This window comes from Anoplopoma fimbria, chromosome 15, assembly GCF_027596085.1.
Source record: "Anoplopoma fimbria isolate UVic2021 breed Golden Eagle Sablefish chromosome 15, Afim_UVic_2022, whole genome shotgun sequence".
NCBI lineage: Eukaryota > Metazoa > Chordata > Actinopteri > Perciformes > Anoplopomatidae > Anoplopoma > Anoplopoma fimbria.
The window spans coordinates 4,601,086-4,627,948 of NC_072463.1; the positions used below are offsets into that span (position 1 = coordinate 4,601,086).

Consider the following 26,863-nt stretch of genomic DNA (forward strand, 5'->3'; position numbering starts at 1 on the left):
TGGAAACAAAAGACAAAACAAACTGAAGTGAAGAGGGAACATGATTCAAATGTTATGTTTGGACATTAACATTTACATTAAGAAAGCTAAATAAATGGTGTATAAAAGTTATTTCTAAAACAGATACTTGTGCCACACAAAGGGAATTTTAAAGAACTTTAAATGTGATTATTTTTTGGCCCAAGAGGAAATAATTAATACATGAAATAATCCAGTACTTTCCCTGCCTGTCTCAACATCATTTAGTCTTCCTTCCTGGGACAAAAGGCCCCTCAGACTCATAACTTCAGTGTTCCTTAAAATCCAATTTTTCATCTTGTGTACAATGATACCTCTTTACTTTCTATTTACAGAATATATATGCTGTGCAAACATTGTACATTTATGAGATCCACTTTATTTTTAGCTGAGTATTTCTCATCCTGAAAATATACTTCAATCTATAAGTTCAGCTTTAAAAACCCTTTTTTTTCCTGCAGAACCAGAACCATTCAGTTTCGGGGTAAAGACCACAATTTTCAGTAGAAAAAAATCATTCCCAACCTCGTCATTGGAAATCTTTCTATAAACCAAATCCCTAAAATTGAATCAGGAACAAGTACTCCACATTTTATCTCACACAGAACAATCCTGAAGGCAGCTGTCATCCTACTCTCAAAAATAAAAGTCTGCATGAACCCAACTACAACCTGCACACGCAAAACTGTCAACATCCTCTCTTTGTGCTTTTTAAAGCCCCTCAAAAATTGTCGCTAAGAACAATAACTCTGGTTGCATTGCAGCGGCTCTGTGAGGAGGAGGAGTGTGGTGAGGCTGGCAAGGACTCAGGGATGAAGGTTTATGATGAGGAATAACAGAAAAATGGTGTCGTGGAAGGCTTCAGAGATCAAACACACACAAACATACAATCTGAAAAATGGCTGTGTGGAAGTGATGAGTGACGGGAAAGATGAGATGCAAAACAGGACAAAAAAAAAAGAAAAGAATACAGGATCATCCATAATTTATTCAACACTCATGATTCATTTTGTAGAAGATGTTTCTTTACATGAACGTGTTCTAAAAAAAAAAAAAAAAAAAAAGATGCTTCTCATACATTCGAGAGTCAAATGAAAGTCAAATCAATTCCAATCCGTTTATTTTTTAGGATCTTTTGGATGAAAAACAAAAAGAAAACTTTGGAAAATTTGATTAAATAAATAAATAAATAACATTATTATCTCAAAACAAAAAACTGCAGTAGGCTATTTCTTATATTGATTAAATGTCTAATATTTTTGGGGGTTATTTGCATAAGCACAATGTAGTTATACTGCAACATGTTTCACTTTTCAAGCTGATATTTATCCTTAGTTTCTAGATTTAATTTTAAAAAACTTTGTTTAGGGTTTTAACATTTTTAAACTAATAGTTACGGCCAAACACCCCCAAGCTAAAAAATAATGACTCTCTATTGTGTGTTCAGACAGAAAGTGAAGAGCTTTTGTCATTCCGTTTCCTTTGGTGGCTGCACTATTATTTAAAATGCAGTTTTCTACACCTGTTTTCTTGTCAGTTTGCAGACCTGAGAGAGGTCTGAGCTGCTGCTTTAGGTCTCTATCTGTAGAAGAAGTCAGACTCCTCTTCATGTTTCATTAACTTAAAAAAAACAAAAAAACCTGCTGATCCTGATCCAGCTGCCCCTTTTCTCTGCACCTAAACAGTTCTCTCCTCTTCTACATCAAGAGAAAACTCATATGTTTATACATTCTACATAAAGAGTAGGATTCTTCTAGTGATAAGTGCAAAAAGAGTGGAAAAAGTGGGAACATCTGTCTTAAAAAGTCCCGTACGATAATCAGCTACAAGTGCATCAACTCCCACATGAAAAAGAAAATCAGCCTGATGTCAGGAAGAGAAACTGAATCCTCACTTTACTTTTCAGTTACAGCGTCCCTTTTTCTCGCTGGTAGCATGAGGACATCTCTTTTTTTCTATGTTACAAAAATGCTTCTGACAAATCAAACACACTTGATCCGCCTCAAAAACTAAATGAAAAAAGATGCATAAATGACTTATTGCTTTAAATATTTGTTCTTCTACTACACAAGATCCACAACTTTGTCTCCACAAACCTCTGCAGGAATCTTTTAGGACGGTTTTTGTATCGTCGATCACGACTAAAACGCTTCTTCCAGCTCTCAATCTAAACATTCACACCATGAGTCCAAACAGTTAACACACACCTACTGTATCAAAAACGAATAGTGCATTTACACAGTGTCAATACTCAGCAGAGGACAGTCTAAGAAGAACGCCAGCCAGCTCAAATCAGCCATCTTTTCTTCCAACGAGCCAAAAACGTCAAATTAAAGTCACTTAAAGCAGTTTTAAAAAACAACTTATTTAAGCTCGCTGACATAATGCTTCTGCTGCCGACTTTTCCCCTCCTCTCCTCCTCCCTTTGGCTGTTTTATTTAAACATAGTGCAACACTGCTGCCAGCGTTGAACTCCACTCTACTCCTCAACCCGCAGCCAAAGACGACACGATCAGAAACAACCCCTGCAGAAGACCTTGTTTGGAGGTTTTAGTAAATAAGCAAACATATATTTTAAGTTTTTATGATTGTTTTTATGATTGTATTCATATCAGGGTTTCTTCATGTTCAAAATGTCGTGTTTTTTCCAGGATTTCTTGAATGCATGTGTGTCATAATCTAAAAAAAATGACATATTACTGTCTGTATAGCTGAAATAAACTCCTCTCAATGAATATATACCAGAGGATGGAGTGATAGCACAGGCTTCTAGTAGCACAAAGAGCAAGCGAGAATATAAAAACTTTGATTGTTATTTAATTGTTTTAAGTAGTTTATGAATTAAAAATAACAAAAAAATATTGTCTCCATTTGTTTGTATAATCAATACCTTTTAGATTTTGTACCGTTTTTGGACTTTGTCGAACAAAACAAGCACTTTGAAGACGCTAAAAAAAATGTACTGCGTATGAGAGCTGAATATGTTAATAGATTAATTGATCAACAGAAAAGAAATCAATTTTGATCAGTGATAAAATGTTTCAGTCAGTCTCTAGTTCCTACTTCTAATAAATGTAGGTTTTATTTAATTGTAAAGTAAATATATTTGGGTTTTCGACTGTTGGACAAAAAAAAGGTTTTAGAGACGTTGGATTGGGCAGCATTTTTAACTATTTTTTTTTCTACATCACCTTTAAATCCAGTTTCATACCCTACAGGACCTGCACTGAAACCAGTTTTGATCTCCGTCAGCCTCACACATACTCTGGTATACGTCACTGTCATGCATCTGTCCCCCCTCCTCTGACCTTTGACCCCCTTCATGCCTAGAAACAGTGGCAGAGCTTACACGTACACATCGCTGCCCTGCGTCCGACCCGTCCCACCACTCTCTCTCCTGCCAAGTGTAATCGAGAAGTTGTCACAACGTTGCTGTGACGTGTTTACACCGACTGCTGATTTATGCGGCCCGAGAGCATGCCATGTCCCGCCGGATCATCTCTAACCCAAACACAACCCTCCAGTGGAGCTGGCTTTGGCCCATGTATGGGGCGAGTGTTTACCCAGCGCCCATCAGTCTGACTGGTCCCAGGCGACGCAGAGCAGTCAGCACTGGTTCCTGAACTGGGACAGTGCCTGACGGGAGACGAACGAGCTCTTAATCATTCGGGGGGGGTTACAACGGAGCATAATTCCGGGAACGGATTAAACGGATTGCGTCCACTCGGCGTTATCTCAAGCACCACTTTGTCTTCTAACGTTTACACCTGAGCTCTCCTCTCTGGTTACCGTGGAGATATAACCACAGGACCACAAACTACCCAGCATTCAATTCAACAGGAAAGGCGGATGGACCCTTTAATGTGGGTTCACACTGCAAGCAACATGACCAACTACTGACAAAGATGTGTGGACGACAAGGAATTGAATAAAAAAATATTAGATCCAATCAGATTCTCAATCTGATTTCTGTGTTTTTCTAGATGACCTAACAATTTAATTTAATTCATTAAAAAATATGCTCAATTAAGCTTTAAAAAATGTATTTGTATTTTATTATTTTCATATAAATTAATTGATTAAGTTGTAATTTAATTATCACATTACTAAAACATTGCAGCTTCTAGTACTGATCAACAACGTTTGAAATTAGTGCTAAAATTATTAGATTGACCGGCGAGTCAATTGACGGAGAATTGATTTGGATTATCTATTACTGGAATAAGGGATTTATTAATCGATAAATACAGCACATTAGCTGGTTCTAAAACGTGAGAATGTGCTGATTTCACAAAGATCGTGGGTGCTGGTCGGACGAAACAAATCCCCTTGAAAAGTTGATTGTTGTAAATTAACATTATCGGGATAAATGTGAATAAATGATTTATTATTACCTTATTGAAGATTTTCCGATTTTTTTTCATCATGTTTGTGTGTGTTATCTGTGATGTAATTAAAACATTTGTTTAACAAAATATAAGGTTGAGTAATGTGTGTTTTACTGCCATTTTTAGCATTTTGGATGATTACTTTTGGCAGGATAATCGCTACACGAAATGTTTGTCCCATGCGTAGGCTATTTTTTTTTTTAAATAATAAAGGATTAAACAAATCAAATATAATCAAAATAACCATCAGTTGCAGCCCTAACTGGAATATGTTGTCCAACAATACGATGACCAAGCTGCTTGCAGTGGGAACACAGTAGAATAAATGCCAACAGGCAGCAAGATGAATGGAAAGGTCAGTAGTCGACTGGAATATTATCCGAAATCTTCCCTCCGTCTGTTTACAACCCAAACACGTTCATCGCTACAGTGCAGATAAAACAAACACCGAGGACTCAGTATGCGACTCAAACCACCGGAACTACAACTGAATGAATCCAAAACTAAATCAAGTTAATCCTCATAATCCTCAAAAATAAATAACAGTATATGATCTATAATATCTGTATCAATGGGAAGGCCACTTTGCATTAAAAACTATGGAGGTCATGATTACAAAAAAGGTTTATCACACTACTCACGTGCACAAAATAAACTATTTAACGTTCCCAAAAAGCCACTTTCACCCTCAGAAAACCTCCAAACATCTGACATCAAATACTTTCTGCAAAATAGAAACTAGTAAAAAAAGATTTAACTCCAACAACGGACTGATATTTGATTTATGGGCTGCTTTGTTGTCCCCGTACTGATTATGATCTTAGCAGTCAGAAGAATAATCAGAATCTGTTATTAAATGTGCCACAGTGCAACTTTGGCATTTTACAAAAGATCTATTGAACACAACAGGAATATATGTGAAGATGTGTGCTACAATTACACAAAAGACAATTATGTTATAAGAACAAAATGAAAAGAAATTACAGTAGTTCTTTTTTTAATATTAATATAAATGTTGCTTACTTCAGTCCTCGGCTTTTTGGATAACGCTTCAACGGCATGAATCATCTATTTATTTATGATTTAATGGGAATAAAGTCCCTAAAGCTATGATTTTTATTATCGTTAGAATGAATATTCAGAGAGCTTTTTTTTTAGGTCTTTTAACATTATTAGATGTTTTTGAAAGAACTTCTATGTTGTGTGTTATTATACATTTGGTTGCAGCCACCATTCTATCCTCCTTTAGCCAACTATAAGCCCATCCTGTCCAAGTACAATTTATAGAACATAACAGGATGCTTGTACAATGTGGGAGTATGATGAATAAACAAAATCAAAAAAGAAGAAAATAAACTGAGTGAGTTTGATGGTAATGACGATGATTTTTACTGTGCAAAATCCAGAAATGATCCCTCATTTCTCTGAGATGATGACATGAATGAAATGAAAGGCAAGACGGTTCACCTCAAACTTTAACGATAAATTCTCCTAATATATATATTTTTCCAAACATAATATTTCCTGATCAATTTTCCATCTCTTAAGTTGGGAGAATAACCTTTGCTTCATGTCATTTTGTTCCCTCGATCAATACATTATTGAGTAAAATTACACAAAATCCAAATATCAGCTTATAAGACATGATCAGTCCAGAAGAGTTTAACATAATGGCAATTTAAGTTTCTTTTTGATTTTTTGCGTTTTTAAAGGCAATTTGCCTTTTTTTCTTTTATAACAATAATTTTTTTCAGAGCTTAAATTTATGGTGAGATGACATTTGGAGAAGGCAGCTGTTACCTCTCTCTCTGTCGAGTGGTCCAGAACGATCTGGTGTCCAGAGTTTCTGTGACTGGAGTCACAAACTTCTCAGTGGTCTGTTGTTGCTGTTGTTGCTGTTTGTTTTTTTACATGTGCTATGTGTCTTTATGGAACACGAGTTAGTTGTTGAGTCCGGCTGCCTGTTCTTTCTCAGCCTTCTCTTTGGCCTTTTCCTTCTCGATCAGCTTCTCCTCCTTCTGCAGCATCACCATGATGTCGGTCACCTGAGTGGTGGAAATGTCGATGTCCTCCTTGTCGATCAGTTCCACCACCTGGGATAATAATGCAAAAGTAATCAATTAAAGACTTTGAAAATGTGGTTTCAAATCCTAAATATTTAAATATATGTTAAAAATGCATGGCAATACAAGCAAGAATCAAAAAACTCTGGGTTTAAATGTTATCGATTTTGTACCATGGACTTAACGTACCTTTGACTTGAAGCAGAAGTTTGGCTCTAAATAGAATAACTCCAGTGTTCAACTTTTTAAATTAAGTATAACATTAATCCTATTAATCAATCGAGTTATGACTAATCATTAGCTAATATCCAAATGTAAATCCTTATCTTAGTTTCTACAAACTTTCTAATATACTGAACATAACTTCAACATACACTGACAAATGGGCAATGTGTTAAAACCTCAGCATAATGTACTTGTTGTGGTCATTAAAGTGATGTTATGTGCTATTTATAATGAATAACAAACCTTATTTAACCTTTTTGTCTTTGAAACAAAACTCAAAAAGCGCATTCTATCTGGTTATTAAAGAAAACGACAAAATGAAAAACACAACACAAATGATTTCCTCTCAACGTACTTTGATGACGTCGTCGATGTCGATCTTGCCGTCCTTGTTGTCGTCGAGCGCCTCGGCGATGCTCTGCAGCTTGTGCTCTGGAATGTTCTGGATCTGCCGCATGACGCCGATCAGCTCGTCGATGCTGATGAGGTTCTCCCTGAAGGTGTAGAACAGACTGCATACAGGAAACGGTGTGTAACCAAATGCAAAGAAAATGTGGTGGAGAAGTCTTTACTGAGGTCAACATTCTGTATTTCAAAGGTTCCCAGATCACACCAATCAAAGTGATTTTTTTTAAGCTGAATTTTAAATCACGGCAAAATTTTGGACAAAATGCTGAAAATGATAATTAAAATGATCAGTAGGGATGCACCGATACCGATATCGAGCCGATATTGGTAACAATTCAATTCTATGTGTATATACTTTATCAATTATATAATAGAAATTGAATACCTCCTTAAGTTTTGACCCTTTTGTTGCTTCATAAAAAAGGTTTATACTTGAATTACATTTTAAATAACAATTAGCACATTTATCTATGTATTTATCAGTCATATTTTGTTTTACAAATTTAGGAAAGCAATGATTAAGTTAGGCCTTATGTTGCCTCTCACATAAATGAATGAACCCAGTCTCTTTCACACAGTGAGGCATACAGCTTATTGATTAATAACTGGTGTTGAATCGATACCCGGTATCAGCTGATACCCAAAGTCAGAACGGTGCATCCTAAAATAGATGGTTTTACCTGATCTGGAAAATATCGTTAAAAGCTCAGAAAAGGCAGCAAAAAGAATCAATTTAGCCAATTCTTATTTTAAATTCAAATATACCGTCCTGTGCGTTATTAAATCAGACATCTAATATTTGTTAATTCTTAGTAGAGGTCACACATCACTGACAAAAACTAAACAACTTCAGACTTTCCTAAATCTTTCAAATCAAGCAGTTGGAGTTAGATCTTTTGATTTAATCTGATTTCATTCATTAGGGAACAAAAGTGTATTAAAGTGGGAGCACAGCAACCAGCACTTGTGGTGTTGGGAGCAGAAATGGAAGCTGGTTGATTTTTTTACAGCAAAATTCTAGCAGCTGACGCTTGAAATACCACAATGCATTGTTAGCATTTAGCAAGCAAGCTAACTAATGGCGGTTTACCACAGATCAGCTTACCTTTTGGCATCACTTTGTTTAGTAAAGAATAATCTGTAAAGTTTTAAATAAATTAAGATTTGGTTTTACATTTGTTAAATAAATACTGGCTGGATAACTGCCAGTATTTATTTTATATATATTTTTCTGGGAAAACTGTTTTATCTCCACCAACATTTTACAATGAAAGTAATGAAGATGATAATGAGGATGATGATGATGATAGTAACAGTATATACACAACAGTATAAAAAAATAGACATATAATAAAATGTTATGTTGAAATAACTGATAAATAAAGTGTTATATGTCATGAGAGTTAAAGAAGATGATACAATGTCATTTTAAAATAAATCATAAAGCAGCAGCGGCTCAGGAGTAACTACAGTAGTTATTTTGTTAACAAAAAAAACTAAAAAAAAAGCCATGAGAGACAGCAAAGCTTTTCTCTTATAGACAAAGTTCAACATTTTAAGAAATATGCTCATTTATTTTCTTTCCGAGAGTGAGATTGATCAGAACTCTGAAAAGAGTCAGGCTCGCTGTTTTCTCTTTGCGTCCAGCCTTTATGCTAAGCTATACGCTAAACACTTCCTGACTCCAGCTCCAAACTTGATGACCCTGATGAAGGTCACAAAACGAAAAGCATTGCTGTGTTTTGAAGTTTTGACATCTTCAGCTCCAAACTTAACACACAGACATAAAGGTTGATTTTGATTCTTTGACGCTCAGAAAGAAAACAAACACTGAGATGCATGGGTTAATGTAGCATACTTTCCTTCCCTTTTTGTTGTTCTTTATTGTCATTGTCAAGCATCAATGTTTGAATGCTGATGCTGTGATTGTTTTATAGTTTGTCTGTATGCTTGTATAACAGAGTTTTATATTGTGTTTTATGCCTTAAAAAGTCTAAGCAGAGAAATGAACTGCAAATTAGCTACAGATAAAAGTCCTTTTAATTGGTTGTATTGAATTCAACAATGCCATGTCAAATAAATTAATAAAAAATGTTTTTTTAAACCATCATAGTTCCCAGAAATCATGAGTCTATATATTTCAGCATATTTAACATGACTATTGCGGTGAGTTTTTTTTTTTTTTATCAACACAACTCTCTTACTGGTATCACTTCATTATTTTATTTTTTTATATAAACCACTATTTTTTATTCTAAAACAAGAACATTTAAAGCGACACCACCTCCGTTAAGGTGCAGACGGTTTATAGTATAGTGAGGCATTAGTGTAAATAATGGTTTGTGTTTTTGAGATGATTATCATAAAAGTGTAATGGTGATATTCTATATTTTCCTTATTGTCCATAAATCCCATAAAAAAAGAACAGAATGTATCTACTAAAACGTAAGTTTATGTGTATCAAATTTTTTCGTATTTTGACCTAATCCCACAAACACCCTCCTGCTGCCACAAAGCACCAAACGTGGATTATTCTGAACCACTACAGAGGGCCGTGTGGTGGTTGAAATAGCATATTCAGCTCTTACCCGACAGGTGGTGTAGCTCCACTGTCCACCTGGCAGTCCAGGATGACCTTGTCCTTCTCCAGCTCCCCGATGATCTTGTCGATGCGACCGATCATGCGGTTCACTCTCTTGGACAGACGCTGGCTCGCCTTTGACTCCTCTAGCGCCTTTTCTTGACCGGTCTTAGAAAGCTCCTTCTTTATCTCCATCAGATCCTGGAAGCAGAAAAGACAGAACGCTTTTTAAACCACCAGAACATTTGATTTAAATGACAATAAATATTTTCTCTCTGCAATAACTAGGCACCTCGTTGTATTCCTGGACGTCATCCTTCAGCTCTTCCAGCTCTTCTTTCTCCAGAGTCAACAGCTTCTTCTGATCCTTCAGCTTTGAGCACGCATCACTCAACATGTCAATCTCCTCTTTGGTTATCTCCTCACCCTGGAACACAAACATACAATTGAAGCTCCTAAATGTCAGAAACAAAATCCACTACTTCTATTACAATGTCCTTTTAAAAACACACAATATGTTTTTAGAAGCAGACTGAATGAAAACTGCTTTAAAGACAACTTTTGATGATAAATATTTCAGCTTTTTCCCTCCAAAATGGATACAAGTAGGTCAAAAAGTCAAAGTTCCACATGTGCATTTAATACAAACCCACATAAGAGACCAACCTAAACACACAAAAAGGGTAAAAGAGAGGAAGCTCTAGAGGACACTGGGATTCTCCACATTAACCCCAAAACACATTACCACATGATGGAGAGAACTCTGTGGAGCTACGAAGAGCTGTTAGTTAAGAGAGGGGAAAGGTTCAACTTGGTCAGTGACATCGCCAAGAAGGATGGATAAGGAAAAAAGAGAAGGAGGAGTCCTGATAGATGTGGTTCAAACAGAATTTGCAAATCATATTTAGCATTTTCTTTAACCAATTCAGAGCAACAGATGGGAAGGGGTTTTTCTATAATAAGCCATGAAAGGCTGGTAAATGATGACCATGATTTGTCCACACTACAGTTTTTTGTATTAAAAAAAAGAAGCCTATATTTTAGGCTTAAATGGTCAAAAATATCAGATTTTACTAAAAATAGAATATATATGTATATAATTTGATTCCAGTCCTTAGAAGTGCGATGTGTCTGAACTTTTTGCTATAATTTCATCCCACTTAAGAACACACAAAGCTAAATCTGAGCGTTTGTGGTTTGACCTCATGTAATTGATCTCATCAAGCCAGTAAAGCCTCGCATTTAAGAGTTGCTTATGTAATTTAGAATTTGTTCTCACTCCTACGGAAGCTGAAATCAAATTGGCAGTCTGAAATAGTTTTTTTTTTTTAAATGCCAGATTTATATGCAAGTACTGTTTCACCCTCATCTTGGATGGGTCCGCTCAGAAAGAAAGAGCAGATAGTGTGCGTGCAGGGATGAACTGGTGAAGGTGTGAGGGTCATTTGGGAGGAGAGACATCGTTAAAACCTAACCTGGAAGCGCAGGAATCTCTGCAACTGTTCATACTGCGTGGTGCAGAAGACGCAGACGTGGTCAAATGGAAAAATTGGCAACAAGTGAGTGACAAATAAAATGACAGTCTTGGTCATAAATCAGTAAACAAAAAAAAAGCAAAGAAAATGCGTCCGAACTAAATATCAAACATGAACGTTTTGTGCTGGTCAAGGGTTAGCGATACCACTAAAAAAGTTAAAATTTCTGGTTAAAACATTATTTGGTAGTTGAAAAGCTAATAACCTTTTTAATCCATTAAGAAAAAAACATCTTTTCTAGTTTTCAAGACTGTTTTGAAATATAAATATTTAAAAAAATACAAAACAAATCCAAGATACAATTACATATTGTAAGTAACATGGTGCATACATTCATTGAAATGCAAAAAAACATCTCTGATGCCATGTGCAACTTTAGAGAGGACAGAGTTTGTTGTTTTCTTCTTTAGAAGTTTACCAGAAACTGTCCAAATTTCAAATAAATATGAATAAATTATAAGCAGCATTTAAAAAGGCACAATGGCTTCAAAAACTATTTATACATCAAATCAATTATAAAACTATATTTGGGGAAATCCAAATATAGTTAGGGCAGAAAGCCAAGCTGACAAAACTCATTACAAAACAAGAGTGAATCTGTGGTTGGCTTTCACCCGTTAACGGGCACCCTACCCCCCGTTAAGCCGTAGGAGCCATATCTGAATGTTGTGCTTACACAACCGACAAATCCTACTCGTTAAGACATCAACACAAATCTACTGATCTCACAGACTGAAGGTTTTGGAGTCGTTACCTTGAGTCCTTCTATGACGGGTGCTGTATCCCTCAGCGTCTCAGAGTTAGCAGCCTTATCAGCTTTAACCGTCTCTGCTTCCATCTCCAACTCTTCCTCCTGTAGAGGACAGAGACGAGGAAACTGATTAAACACCGTTATGAGAGCGGAAGAAGTCGGCATTATAATCTGTAGTGGTACATATACATGGCAGGTGTATAAGGCTGGGAATCGTACCAAAACCCTTTTACAAAGTACTCTGCCTGTTGCCTACAAGTATCTTAAACTTATAAGTAGGCATCGTTGTATTGTTACCCTGGCAGCCTTCTCTGCAGCGTCCGCCAGCCTCTCCATCTCCCGGTCCTTGTTGTCCTGGCGTATGGCCGCCTCCTCCCTCAGCGTTGTCTCCAGCTTGGCCTTGTTGTCCACTTTGGAGAGCTCCATCTCTGCCACCATCAACTGGGCCTCCTTTGTCTGGGAAAGAGTAGGATAGAGCAGAGTATTATAAGATATCCTTTAATAAAAAAATGATACAGCTTCAGTTCCCACAGGAAAGGGCTGTTTAAAGGTAAAGCAGTGGAAATATTCTAAATATAGCTTACACTTAAACTCATATTGATTTTTGTAGTTTTGCCTTTATTGAGGTGTCAAAAATATGTTTTGCCGCTTCACCTGTTTACAGCAGTACATTACTTTGCTTCTGTGCTGGTACTCAGGTTTGCTTCTCCAAACTACCTCATACAAGCCCACTTCAAAACATCCGAACTATCCCTTTAACATACCACCATCTCAGGCAGCGTCTGCAGTGTGGTCTTCAGCTGGTCGGCGGGGGAAAGGGTGTCGGGGAGGAACATGGCTCGAGACAGCAGCAGCAGGGAGGTGGGGATCTGCTGCTTCAGGTGAAGCTCCAGCCACTAAAAGAGCAGAATATCACATGACAGAGGTTATGAAAGATATGTGATCAAACATAGACAACAACAAGACCATTTCAAATCACCTTAAACTTCCATAAGCTTATTGTTTAAGTCTATATAAATACTGTGATGGAGATAATAGAAGAAGGAGAATATGAGAATAGAAAAAGATTGTGTTAGCTTCAGATTCCACTTGGATCACAAATGCATTAGATTTGTTTTGTGCACTTTACTTTTTTTCTTTTTCTTTAAAAAGCTTATCCTTTTTGAGTCAATAAAACTAACAAATGCAATCTAATTTAAAATGTTATTATCCTCTTTCAGAAAAAAAAAGTTAAACTCTGCAGGATCAATCAAAGCTAGTCAGTCAAACTGCAGAAATGTCGTTTTACAGTGAAGATTTAAGAAACACACCAAAGAAATGCAAAAACAATAATAAGACATCTTAAGGCTGTAAGTCTAGAACATTTAAGTTCTGAAATTGAGGGAAAAATGAATGCATTTGTGCAAAAAATAGTTAATTCCTGAACGTATGCTCCCTCTCAGTTTGCTGTTGTTACCTGGATGAGTTGCTCCCTCAGTCGTTCCTCTGTGACTCCCAGAGACCTCATCCCTCTGGCGCGACAGGCTGCCTGCACCTCGTTCACGTTCAGACTCTCCACGCCTTCCTCCGCGATCATCTGGACACAACAGAGTGATCACACACACACACACAGAGCTTCTAATGATCAACCTCCTTCCATTTTATTTGTGTCAAGACATTTAAAATGAACTACAAGGCTCATACCTTGTCATCGGCCCGGATGGTCCTCAGCTTCATGATGAGCTGGAAGCGGAGGAAGTTGTTGGTCCCGATGGACTGGAGCTCCAGGAGACGGCAGAGAGCCACCAGCTGAGGTCGGGTCAGGTTGTCCAGAGTCAGCTCGTCCTCGAACAGTTTGGAGAACCTGATGATCTGCTCATTGCTGGGACGTTCCCCGGAGTCCCGAATCTACAAAGATGATGAAGTTATGACTTGTTACGCATTCTGGATGAGGGAAGTCGAGACCACAACAGAATTATTAATGCAAAGGCCTTGTTTTGGCTCTATTTGCCCTCATTATGTGGTCCCTTCTCACCAAGAAGAAATATTGAAATTACACTTTCATATATCTATATTTTTTTCCAATTTGGACTATATATATATATATATATATATATATATATATATATATATTTGCACTCTTTCTTAGTTTGCACTGCAACTGCTGCACAAACATTTGTCTTGGGATTAATTAAATAAGACATAACTTTATTAATGCCAAAAGAGATTTCTCAAAAAATTTCAACAATAAAAATTTATAAAAAAAACTGTGAATAATAAGTAATATAATAATGCAAAATAGAAAAGCAATAACAAATTTCTACAAAAATAAATAAACAAGTTTTATATTATCTTATTGCAGCTTTACATATAACTGTTTAAAATGAAGTTATCAGAATGAATGCTGAACTTTCATGTTTAACATTTATGACTTGTTTTTTTACTATTTTACTTGCTTCGAATAAACATTTCAATGTTTCCACCACTAGAGGGCAGCACTGAGCCCGTCTTCACTCATTTCATGGGGGGCCCTGCCTCAGCAAACACAGACACCAACCTTCTGGAAGAAGGTGGAGAACTCCTCCGTCACGTTCCCCTGATCCGCCTTGTTCCTCAGAGCGATCTCCTCGATGGTGTCCTGCAAGAACTTGGCCATCTCCAGTTTGACTCTCAGCTCCGTTTTTAACCTCTCCTCCTAAAAAAATAAAACATGTCGCAAACTCAATCATCTATAATCTTCTGTTTAAGTAGTCTTGCAGTATTGTCTTGAGGTCAATGTGTCTGTATAAATTGTTAATTTATCAGTATCGTCTGCAACAATACCACCAGCATGCATAATGTATTCAAAAATGTATTTGCCTCGTAGTTAAAGTGACAATAGAAAATAACAAAATATATATATTTTTAAACATAAATATATATACAATGAAAAAATATTAAAAAAATAACTGAGAATCTTTTAAACAGAGACATTTACATTACATAAGTGTAAGCCTAGGCAAAAGGATAATGATATATGAGAGTGCAATATTGATTTTGCTAAGACCCAGAGCTGCAACTATTGCTATTTTTATCGTGGATCGACAGAAGATTTATCAGCAGCTATTTTGATGATCAATAAATATCTTTAGTCATTTTTTTTTTATAAAAATGCCCAAAACTCTGGTTTAAGCTTATCAAATATGAGGATAAGATGCTCTTCTTTGTAATGTATGTTAGTAAATTGAAGATTTTGAGTTGTTTGGACTAAATAAAATAATACATTTGAATAAATCATCTTGGGCTGATCCATTAATAAAGAACATAACTATCAGATTAATGGATGATGAATATCTTTGTTAGTTGCAGCCTTATTTGAGCTACTGTTTATAAAACCTAAAACTAAACCTAAAACTGGGCAAAAACTTTTAATTGCTACAAAAGAAATTGCAGAAATATCCTCAGAATTGATGCATCTTGTCTGTATCATGCAGCCTTGGTCCAAATAAAAAAGGCCCAGCTTTGATTACCTTCTTTGTCTGTGTCTCGAAGGTGGACGGCAGCATGTTGGGGAAGAGTTTCAGAGCTACGGGAAGCAGGAACTCCATGAAGGGGACGATGATGAACACCAGGAAGGGAAGAAGTCTGAAGACGTCTGCACACGTTCTGAGGAACTGTGGGGAAGATTAAGAAAAACTGGAATAAGAAAAGGACTCCTTTAAAAATGAGGACAATAAGAACTTGTAAAGAACTCGTGAAAAATATGGAAGTTGTTGGTATTGAAAAACTAATGCTGTTGGTGTGCTTGTGTTTGGATTTGCATCAATGAAGATCCAACATTCATTCATTCATTCATTCATTCATTTCCCACCAGGCTGAAGTTCCCCTCTCCCTCCAGCAGAGAGCAGCAGCGGGAGGTAAAGCCACCATGTGAAAATGTTTACCTCGCCTCCCTTTGTCTCTCGGTACAATCGCCCTGCTACAATCCCTCTAGTTTCAACAGTCAGCACTTTTCTTAACCCCGTCCCCATACATCCCCACGGCAACAGAAACCTCCTAATTCACTGCTGTGTTATTTGTAGCATGGAGCCGTAGACCAAAGTGAACATTCTGCCTCACAAGGCTCAGAAAACTGTCCTCTTGAGGCCAACAGGAAGCACATTTGTTCTGCACCAACCCTGAACAATCCTCAGAGTATAGAAGTACCAGGCAAACACTGGTCTGCTTTATTGTACGGCTGTCCAACTGTGGCTTTCTGACCGACCATCACAATCCCCATCAGGCATTTACAGAAATGTCCCCGAGAGGAGAGAAGGCCAAAACACGAGTCCCTCTTTCTCCACCCCTTTCCACCTGCATGTCAGTGGACCAGTAGGGTGAAGGATTTGGGCCAGCCCGAGTGAAAGGGCCTTTGTCCGCAGTCCCATTGACATGTATATCATCTCCCAGAGTTTCACATCAAAGAAGGGAGGGAGGAGGAGGGTGCGGGGGTGACAGATTAAAATAGAGGAAGCCTTAAACGGAGGCCTGAGTATTGTAAGTGAATATGAAAGGAGGAGATTAAGGAGGCGAAGGCAGTCCAGGTTAGATGAATGGGGTTCAGATGGACTCGGGACATGCGCTCCGAGGGAGTCAGCTGCATGTGAAAAGGTGCAGATGGGTCGGGTGGTGCAAGTTTAATGAGGGTGGGGGGACTCTGTGGTAATCATCAGCACTGACCAGCAGCTATTAGCACAGTGGTAAGGCTTTATCTCTGCTGTGACTTTAGCACAAACACACAGAGCTGGAACATGTTGAATTTAAATACTGTGTGGTTTTGAAGCTTTTATTTGACATGTTTGTAGAGTTTTATCTGATTTCATGCGGTTACCGTGACGTTTAATCATTATTTTATGTGATTTTTGCCTACAAATTGTGATATATAATGATATTGTGAAGTACATGTATGTACTTATGCACTGCTGCATTTAAGACTGTATTAAACTGAGATCAATTTCATCATTGCATCTGTCAGATAAAGGGGATTCGAATTCCCAATATGACTAAAAGTAATTCAGATGAACATAAATGTGTGTAAATCTCCCAATAATCTTCCTTCATTATTACCTATAATTTCTTTTCATTTTAGCTCATCTTTTAGCTTATATTGTGATCTTCTAAAAAAAAAGGTCAAAATAAATTGTACACTAAAAAAAGCTCTTCTTTGTCTTGTTGCAACATCTTTTTGCAAAGCATGAGAGGCCCCATTGTCCTCACTTGTCAGTTTGACTTGCGAAACATCGTAAACATGCCTCTGCACTAATGTCTGCACGTGTAACACGCTTTGAACACGTGAGCAGGTATCCTGTAATCTTTATGTTGAAGAAGATGTAAAGATTGATTCATAAATGCTTCCTTGAGGCTCTAGATAGTTTAATTTAATACAAATATAAATGTGGAACTAAAACACCAATGCCAAGAAATTTGAAATTTCTGTTACAGCAGAAAACATTCACCAGCCTTGCTGTAAACACTTGGATGTAAATTTCCATCAGCCACTTTGACAGATAAACAAGGATAATTAAAAAGGTGTTTTTATTTGTTTTAACTCACGGTATCTAGTTGAATAGAAAAAAGCAGTTGGGCGGCAGCAATGCTAACAATGTCCACTAGGTCTGTGCCATCCCGTCCCATTGAGAGACTTGGATTACAGTGACCGGCTCATCTTCCCTGAAATGACACCAGTGCAGTCTCCTGCATCAGACTGCTGCAGAGCACACTGGGCCTCAATGCAAACAGACTCTCTGAGCGTCTGACTGCAGGGGGATTCAGGGCAACGAGGGCAGAAAACCTGTTTAATAAGCCATTTTAACCTCTGTATCCACAGTAGTTTACTGTAAATCCTAAATACATTTCAACCAAACCAAACCTTTGAATTAGTTATTGCAAAAACCTTGTTATTAAATTAGGTTATCCACATAAGTGAATAATCCACATGTGTAAATAATGGTGATAACAGCATTAAGTGAAATTGAATTACACTCAGATTATGACCCTTGTAATACAATCTTCTTCTTTTTTTAAAGCCAAAGAAAAGGCCAAAAACTGACATTTCGTCACATTCTATTAAGATATTTCATTACTTCACATTCTATTTCACATTATCAGTTACGCATTCTTTTTTTAGAAGAAAAGTAAGTTTGCTTTTTGCTCCTTTAAAAAGGGTCCTGTTGTGAAAGCCACAACCACTGAAACAACGTTGAGAAAGTTTGGACATGTGTGAACATTGGGTGAAGCTGAAGTCAATGTAAATGTAGTCTTTCACCCACTGAGGCATTTATTGCTTCAATCGACTACATCTCCCATCAGCACTTATTGGACATCCACATAAAAGGTGGTTCATTTTCCCATTAATGAGGAGTTATGGAATCGGAAGCTTCTTCCTGAAGAGCTTTAAATCAGGCAGCGGAATCTGCTGAGCGCCTGGCGAGCAAACACTCAGTGTGCCGCCAATTTGTTTAATTGATCCCATTAAGTTTGAGAAGCTGTGGATTAAACCTTACAGAACAAGATGTCTGGGCGGTCAGACTTAAACCTTGCACAGTCATCTCTGATCTCTAAACACATGCTGGTTATCCACTCTGTAAACTCTGAGTCAGACTGGGGGAAAAAAACAAACGCTTCCACTGGAAAAATCTGGCTGGACACAAGCTCTAACTACGTCTGTATATGTTTAAATGTAATTGGACCTTTGAATGGTTTCTGCTGAAATGACTTACCAGCCGTGGTCAAAATGTACCAGTAATGTAAGTACGCTAAGCCACGACCCCCTTAGTTACGGTTGCTACACCTGTCAAGCATTCCATTCCCACACGGCACATTATGTTGTTTACAATGGTTGCCATGACAAACTCACCATAGTCATTTCAAAAAATGAATCATTGATTTAAGACAGATGCAGTCAAAAGCAGGCTTCTCATTTTTAGTCAGCAACTAGCAATTTGTGGACTGACATGACGACAGATTTTGGCTGCTGCAGCTAGCTAGCTGATTGAGCTATTGTTAGCTACATGAAATGCTTGAAAGCGACATCTTTGGCTGTCTTTTTTGCAAATGCATATGTGAGACTCTGCAAAAGAGTCTCACATATGCATTTAATGATGACTTGCATGATTCTGGCTAAAAGACAAGAGGGGAACTCTGCATGTCCAAAGCGGTTTAAAGCTGCATCGTCACTTGTAAGAAAAGAGAAAAGGAAGATATATGGTGGGAAAATACAATAATCTTTCCATGCTACTCAGTAAATAGACATGCTTTTGTCCTGCACTGATGCAAGTATCACTAAATATGGTCTAAACGTCCCTTTTAGCCAAATAAACTCACATATTATACATTTATATTAAACACATTGAATACTGGACGTCAGATTTGAGTGTCTGGCTCCAATAGAGCTGCTCACAAGACAATTGTGGGACAATGTTGCATCTGAGTGCATTACAAGCAAAGCATTTCCCTTTGAATAAATACATTAAATAAACCATAATTTGAACAGACTACATGATATCTACATTTGCTCCCCTGCAGACCTCACCTGTCTCCTCTCGCGGCGGGACAGCGGGTGTCCGTTCAGCACCGTCCACAGCATCCTCCCAGCGATGGTGGTATCAATCCACAGCAGCCTGAAGCCGTGGTAGTAGTGCTTGACCTCATCCACGACCCACTGTCGGAGCGTCCTTCTCACAGGGTTTTTATCCAGCGTCGGGCTGTAAACCGGCCCTCCTTCCTCCAGCTTCTTCTTCTTGTCCTTTAACACACGCAGCGACTTCTCCACCTTGGAGTCGTCCAACCTCCTCCTCGAGGTGTGTATCCAGCGGACACCAGGGACGTCGTGTGGTCGCGATATCGTCCAGTGGGTCCCCGTTGTGACGGCGGGGTACGGTGAGGAGGAGGCCCCCAACGCCAAAGCACAGTAGAGGCGCTGTGAGTCCGGGCTTTGGGCCACATATCCATCTGAAGAGGGGACGGAGGTACCGAGTGAAGACACCTGGGCGAAACTGCCAAGACGTCTAAGATGAAAAGAAAACATTGAAAAACAATTCAGTGAAATACAATATCAGCCAAAAAAAAACCCTCCAAATAACACCCTAGTGGTACATTTTTTTCAAAAGCAAAAGGAATTGAAGTCTTTGTTCCATATAATGAAAACCTTCTGAATATTGATTTACAAAATTCTGGTAAATACTTGTTGCAAAAATATATAGAAATGTTTTTAAAAGTCCACTCAAATACTGTAAAGTATGATAAAGAAAAGAAAAACGTTAAACCACCTCTTAATGTTTCATTGAGTAAAATTTTTAAGACTTTCAATGGAACAAAAAAAAGTAAAATGTGTGCAGAAAAGGTGGATTTGTGTATTGCGCCTGTATTTTTTTTTTTTTTGTTTTACATGAAAACAGCAGAAATGACAAAGCTTTTGAAGACGTAATCTTTAAAACGATGTTTGGAAAAGTAAAGGTGTACTTTGTGTTGCTTGCACTGTCGCGAAACACAAGTCAAATCCCATTAGAATTAGCAAAAGACGTCATAAAAAACTACCTTGAGGTAAGGATTGAGATAAAACATGGGGCAGAGAAATCTAAAATAAAGCGCCATCCAAGACAGCACAACACTTTAAAGACCTCTTAAACTGGATTCAAGTCTTAAAATGTCATATTGTACTGCTGTTTTTAAAGTCTTAGGATTTAATATAATATATGTTTTTTCCCCCCAAGAAGTCCCGCATTTGATTGTCTTACGTTTGACTGGAGAGTCTGAGAGCTGTGCAGTTGAAACAAGCTCCATCTTGTACTTTCCCTGAAAAGAAGAGGAAGAAAAAAAAAAACATGAGCTGCTGTGTCATGATAATCAGCCATTAGACAAACTGGGACAAAAACTCACACAGAGAGCATTCTGAGGGATTTCATCCACTGCTGCTGACGAGGACATGAGAAAATTCAGCAGGTTGTGACTGGTCTGACACATTAATGCAACATGATATTAAGTGGAGCCACTCCTGTTAGTGTTTCTAGTAGAACAAAAGACGTTTGCAATCTTGCCTCAGGCTTCACTAACGCCTGTTAGGCATACGGCTTGAACGAGATGGATTCATTCAGTTATCCAAAAAGGTCTTTGTAATTACTTTTTTTCGTCTTGTGGTTACATTCATCTTTATTTTTCTACATCCAGACATAATCTTTGGTATCCTTAATATTCTTTACAATATTTTGTAGTGTACGCCATCTGTAAAGATCTCTGCCAAATGAACAAAGTGTATTATTCTTCGGTTAACGTCTTTACACTGATCCGTCCTGGAGGCCAGGGTGATCACGCCCAACGTGAGGCCCACAGAGAGGCTCCCAGACCCCAGAGGCCACTGTCAGCGTGACATACATGAAGAGTGAAGGCAGAGTGGTGAGACACTTTGGACCAATCACGTCGGAGCACATGGCCTAACCACGCCTCCTCTCCGGCTCTCACATGGCCGGCCGGAGTAAATGCAGCAGGGCCTGGTTGAACATGGCAGCATGTTAGGCCAGAGGACAGCGACTTTACTGGAACAGTGTCACCTTTGTGACTGAAAGGCTGCCTACTGTAGCACAGAAAGAAAACTCTGGAAAAACAGTAGATTACCTAACCCCAACGCATTCACCTGAGCTGTACTAACCTCAGGCCTCTGTCCTTGATCCTTTTGGGGGTTTCCTACAGTTTTGGTTTCACATTCATGCCTCTTTCAGTCCAAGACATGTCACATTAGCTCGACAATTTTGAAATCCTGGTTGCACGACTATTAGATATTACAATGGAGATACTTTGGAGGATCTTGTTGGAGGATTTTTTTGTTTAACTTTGAGGCTGATGATGTCATAAAACATGACGCCAGGCATTTGAAGCTACATTTAAAAACCTGAATAGGAGCTTTGAATGTAAAAGAAACTGCATTCAGTACAGCCCTACTTATATACTGGTACTGTATATATATACACATATGGAATTATGTGGTAAACAAACAAATGCTCAACAAACCAGAATATGTTTTATATTTTAGATTCCTCAAAGTGGTTGAATGAGAAGGTGTGTCCAACCTTTTGACTGGTACTGTATGTATATATACAGAGAAGACTGCCATGTCAAAACCTTGGTAAATTAAATTAAAATGTAATTATTAATTATCTTTTGCATCGTGGCTACGAGGGTGTGACTATCTTTCCTTTACACAGCCCTACATATAAAATATATGATCAGCATACAATACCCTCTATTCTTAGGCCCTTGCTTCAGATAAGTAAAAAGTAAAAAAGTAAAAAGAAAAATTGTTGAGCAACAGAGGAGTTCTCCCAGGCCTGGGATTTAACATTCTGCACAAATCCTTGTTGACTTTTTAAGCCTCACTGTTGCATTGGTAAAGCATTCTGTATTACTTGGTCAGTTGTTGCTGATTTGGTCCTGATCCCCTTTTTAATCTGGTCCTGACTTAAACTAAACTAGTTCTGACCTTGAAAGGTCACGAGTAGGTCAGGACCTGCCATGGCTGCCTGACTTACACCTGCTGCAACAACAAACTCATGTGTGACCCCGCAGCCTGCCGCAGTTTCCTTCTTAAACACTTCCTCATGCACTGTGTGAGCGGCCTGGAGCCAGATCAACACAACTCTCAGCTACATCAACACAAATACAGCCTTTTTCCACAAAAAACAATCCATACATGCTGTTATTTTAAAGCTATTACCGCAACATCACACAACATAATGGATCTGATAAAAAATATATGTTGTTTTATTGAAATGTTGTGTGTAAAGCAGCCAAAGAACAGGACTGTTCTTACAACGGGACATTATTAGATCCAGAAACTAAACAGTACAATCTTGTTCTCTGAATCCAGGGCCAATATAAGTTTTATCTACATTCTTTATATATTTGTTTGGTTCCACAGTGGCCACTTGAAATCAAACCATAGCTTGGAAACAAGAGCGACATGGACTCAAAACAAATGTGTTTATTGGACAGTTTGTTGGTACGCTAACATCCAGACTTTGGTTTGCTTCGATACATGTCTGACATTCTGAGAATGTAGCTCGGATGGCTTTCAAATATCAAGGATGTCCTTTCACAGTTGCCATAAGACATAATGTTTCTGGGTCATGTCCCCTTGAACTGTCAGTCATACAGATTGTCAGTGCAGAGAATAACTGAAGATCAGGCGTCTCAGTGTGTGAGCTGTGCTTAAACAAGAGTGGTCTAAGCTGGATAAACCCCATTAAATGAGTAAACGCTTTAAATAAGTAATGACACCGCTTCGTATTGGTCAAAGCCACTCACAGGTCACTTACACTAATGTATGTGCACCGTCACCTTATCACAACTGAAACGTTACAGTTTCTCCGGTAGTTCATTGACGCTTTGTTAGATAATGCTATAATCTTTACCACTTCTGAACCTGGCAACCTTTGTTTGATGACTGCTACAAATCCACTGAGCCAGATATGAATACTGGTCAATGTTCAGCAGTCAAAGCAGGACCTTAACACCAGTTGGTCGTTCACCTTAATACAGGTATGTAATGGCGCTCAGGTCAGCGTGGACGTTAAAGCAGAATTGGTCAAGATTAGCCTGTCTCAGGTGGAGTTATAAGAGGCTCTGACCTTTCTTCGTGGAAGCGCCACATTTTGTCTGATAGTCCGGGCCCAAAGCCAAGAGCTCAGCCTCAGTCCGTCCAGTGCAGACAGACAGACTCACTTTATGACCCTCTCATCTATTTATAAGCACAGCGTTAATGCACCAACCAGAGACATCCAGACATAAACTATTTTTCTGTGGCTTGCCCTCTAATATCTTCAACTCCACTCAATGACTCACTGTGATACACATATATATTGTACTTGGCACAAAAAGGCCCATGAAACATATTACCTTAATATTTATGACAGGTATACAGCAGCTAATGTCTAAATTGTTTTGCCTTTATTACTAAAGCACCAACTTTGTAACCTTGTATAACAGCAGGTGTATATGTGATTTCACATCACAATATATGCTGTGAATTTTCTTTAATTCTTTTATTGGAAACCTATACAGGTATGCCTGTCAGTGTGTAAAATAACTGACAAATTAAGGTGCTTTTTTAAAGCAAAGATGATTACTCTGTTATAAGCAGCCTTTTTCACAATGCTTTTATCCTGCCAGAGTCATTAAAAGGACAGCTACCAAAACAGTATGACAAAATCTCAATTATAGCAACAAAAAAAAAGTCAATACTCATTAGGATTTCACACCAAATACTTGCTGGTTAGAGCTTCACAAATACAAAGTTCTTCCTCTGCATCACATCATAAAATGTGTATTCTACTTTGTGTTTTTCTTGGGCTATTGATCAGACAAAGCAGGATTGCAAAGGTAGCACAAATACATTTGTAGTGTTTGTGTCAGTTGCCAGAAATGGCACAAGCCTCTATTCCTTTGTGTGTGTGTGTGTGTGTGTGTGTGTGTGTGTGTGTGTGTGTGTGTGTGTGTGTGTGTGGTCTCTAACATACAAGTTGTAAACATTTTATAGCACAACTTCAATGGTGACACCATATATCACATAGTGTTAACACCTAGAATGGAAAAACACAACCCCCCCCCCCCTACACTGTGATCTGCATTTGCAACATCCAACATTTATGTGGCTCATATTTCCCAGCCTTGACAACCAGGATACACTGTGCTGCATGGCCTCCAAACTCCAGCAGGACTTAGAACAATAATAAACCCCACCACACATCTTGCCTTTACATCCGGGTATCTTGAGGATGCTGAATAAACAGATGGGAGCCTGCCTGCCATAACAACCAGGCTGCAGAGGAGGAGGAAGAGGAGGAGGAGGGAGCTTGATGTTGTCCTCAAATAACCTGAATCCCCCCATTATCTCTCCTCAGAAAAGGTGCTTAAACCCCCCCACGTGACACAGGTGATTGACAGCTTAAAGAACTTACCTTTACCTTTCCTGAACTCGTTCTTCAAAGACCTGGAGGTTTTCATCAAAGGTGCCCGAGACCTCGTAAACAGGATCAACGCCATGAGGCTTCCTAAGTTAGCCTGTTAGCTTTAGCCACTGCTAATTCAAGATGTCGCCACTAAATGAGCCGCTATAAACACACAGAATATATAAACCAGTATTCATATCTTTAAAATAAAGTCCTTGTGTAGTTTTAAGAAGCTACCCCGCGTGTGTGTGTGTAGGCCGGCAGGTGTAGCTCCATGTCATTGCCCTTCCCTTCCTCGTAGATGACAGCTAACCGGAGCGGGCTCCCGAGTGACGTCACGCTGGTGTTGTGTGTTTGTTAAAGCAGCTTCCGGGGGTCGCACTTCCGGTATGTTTATAACAAAATAAAAGCACGTGTTTCCGGTGTTTCAGGGTTGGTGCAATGTGGTTGTTTTAAGGAGTGGTTCTTTTTATATTCCTTTATTGATATAAATTCGGGTGTTGCAGCAGCTCAACTACACAGACACAGATAATAAATACATATATTATACAATAAAATAATGATGTACCCCCTGTGAAATATTTTTTCAGCCAAGTACCCCCTAACCAGCGAAAAGCATTTTTGCTTTGTAATACTAATAAGTGCTCTGCCATCAGTGTCTGATTTATTAAACTGTCAACACTGACGATTGCATTGTTGCATTGTTGCATTGAATTCAGTTTATGTACTTACACTTGTATTTTATTGAATATTTATTAAATAACTATTTTTAAAGGATTTTTGAATGGATGCTAATTTTAAATACAGTACCAGTCAAAAGTTTGGACACACCTTCCCATTCAATGGTTTTTCTTTATTTTTATTTTTATTTTTTTCTACATTGTAGATTAATATTGAAGACATCCAAAACTATGAAGGAACACATATGGAATTATGTGGTAAACAAACAAATGCTCAACAAACCAGAATATGTTTTATATTTTAGATTCTTCAAAGTAGTTGAATGAGAAGGTGTGTCCAAACTTTTGACTGGTACTGTATATTTTTAAAAATCTCACGTACCCCCTGGAGTGCCTTCACGTACCCCCATTTGAGAACCACTGGTTTAACGCATATGTATATATGGTTTAAGGAGTCAATGGATCCATTCTGCCATGCTTTAAAGAAAGTATTTTTTCATTGCAATTTATAATTTGTTATTGAGAAAGAGAAGTGCAGTACGTAATTGGGCAGAGACCTTATACAAAATCCATTCACAACATTTTTGTTGTTGTTTGTTGTTGTGAATTTTCCAAAAATATTAATGTTAATGGACAAAGTAACAGTATAGGAATGTCTGTTACTGCCTGATCCATTGTGTAAAATATATTGTGCAAAAAACACATTTAAATCCAACATTGTTATAGAAACAAATTCATATCATCCTGACTAATATTGCAAATAAAATGTCAATACTTGTTTTGACAATGAATAATTGTTTTAACATCAAATATTTGCAGGTTACAGCTTCTCAAATAGAAGATGCTGGTGGGTTTGTGCTGTGTCAATGTCCAAAATTAATACATTGTTTTTATTTTTAATTTTAGAATACAATTATCCCAGTTATCATCCATTTTAAATTGAGTGGGTTAGAGGATCCACATACTCAAGCATATATCTCCGCTGTGTGTCTATGGGTAATATAACTCTATTTTGAAGATTTATTTGGTAATGTGTATGAGAGTTTAACATAAGAAATGTTCCAAGCAGTCTTATTCTGTAAAAAGACTATATAAGTCAATCAAAAATATTCTCCTTTTATAAACTCAAACTAAAGTGACAAATGTATATTTTGTGGACATAGGGACAATTATTCCAATCAATATTTTTTTTAATTCCCATCTAGATTACACAGCCTTAAATTTACCAAAAACTATTCTATTTAATTCACCCTCCATCCAATAACCGCTCCAGCAAACA

At 37.9% G+C, this 26,863-nt stretch overlaps 1 protein-coding gene across 6 annotated transcripts; it reads right to left on the reverse strand.

The window, feature by feature from the left end:
* Positions 1 to 4,454: 4,454 nt before the first annotated feature.
* letm1 (leucine zipper-EF-hand containing transmembrane protein 1) lies at positions 4,455 to 25,233 on the reverse strand. Of its 6 annotated transcripts, none has more exons than XM_054613634.1 (16): positions 24,920 to 25,233; positions 20,702 to 20,759; positions 19,498 to 19,972; positions 15,458 to 15,601; positions 14,506 to 14,643; positions 13,653 to 13,856; positions 13,426 to 13,545; positions 12,734 to 12,865; positions 12,267 to 12,425; positions 11,973 to 12,071; positions 11,159 to 11,191; positions 9,976 to 10,110; positions 9,691 to 9,884; positions 8,208 to 8,240; positions 7,050 to 7,188; positions 4,455 to 6,499 (listed from the first exon to the last, which is right to left on the reverse strand). In XM_054613634.1, exons 1-16 carry the CDS (start codon positions 24,996 to 24,998, stop codon positions 6,347 to 6,349), a joined length of 2,295 nt encoding a protein of 764 aa, XP_054469609.1. In that variant the 5' UTR covers positions 24,999 to 25,233; the 3' UTR covers positions 4,455 to 6,346. The 6 variants fall into 6 exon arrangements, with proteins under 6 accessions (XP_054469609.1, XP_054469608.1, XP_054469612.1 ...); XM_054613633.1 differs by having other exon boundaries at positions 24,914 to 25,233; XM_054613637.1 differs by lacking the exon at positions 11,159 to 11,191 and having other exon boundaries at positions 24,914 to 25,233.
* Positions 25,234 to 26,863: the final 1,630 nt, after the last annotated feature.

Excerpts from the sequence above, each read along its gene's own strand:
- letm1 (XM_054613633.1), bottom strand. The coding sequence starts at position 24,998 with ATGGCGTTGATCCTGTTTACGAGGTCTCGGGCACCTTTGATGAAAACC. Across the intron at positions 14,644-15,457 it reads TCGAGACACAGACAAAGAAG|GAGGAGAGGTTAAAAACGGA; the intron begins GTAATCAAAGCT and ends TTATTTTTTTAG. Across the intron at positions 13,857-14,505 it reads TCTCCACCTTCTTCCAGAAG|ATTCGGGACTCCGGGGAACG; the intron begins GTTGGTGTCTGT and ends TCATCTTTGTAG.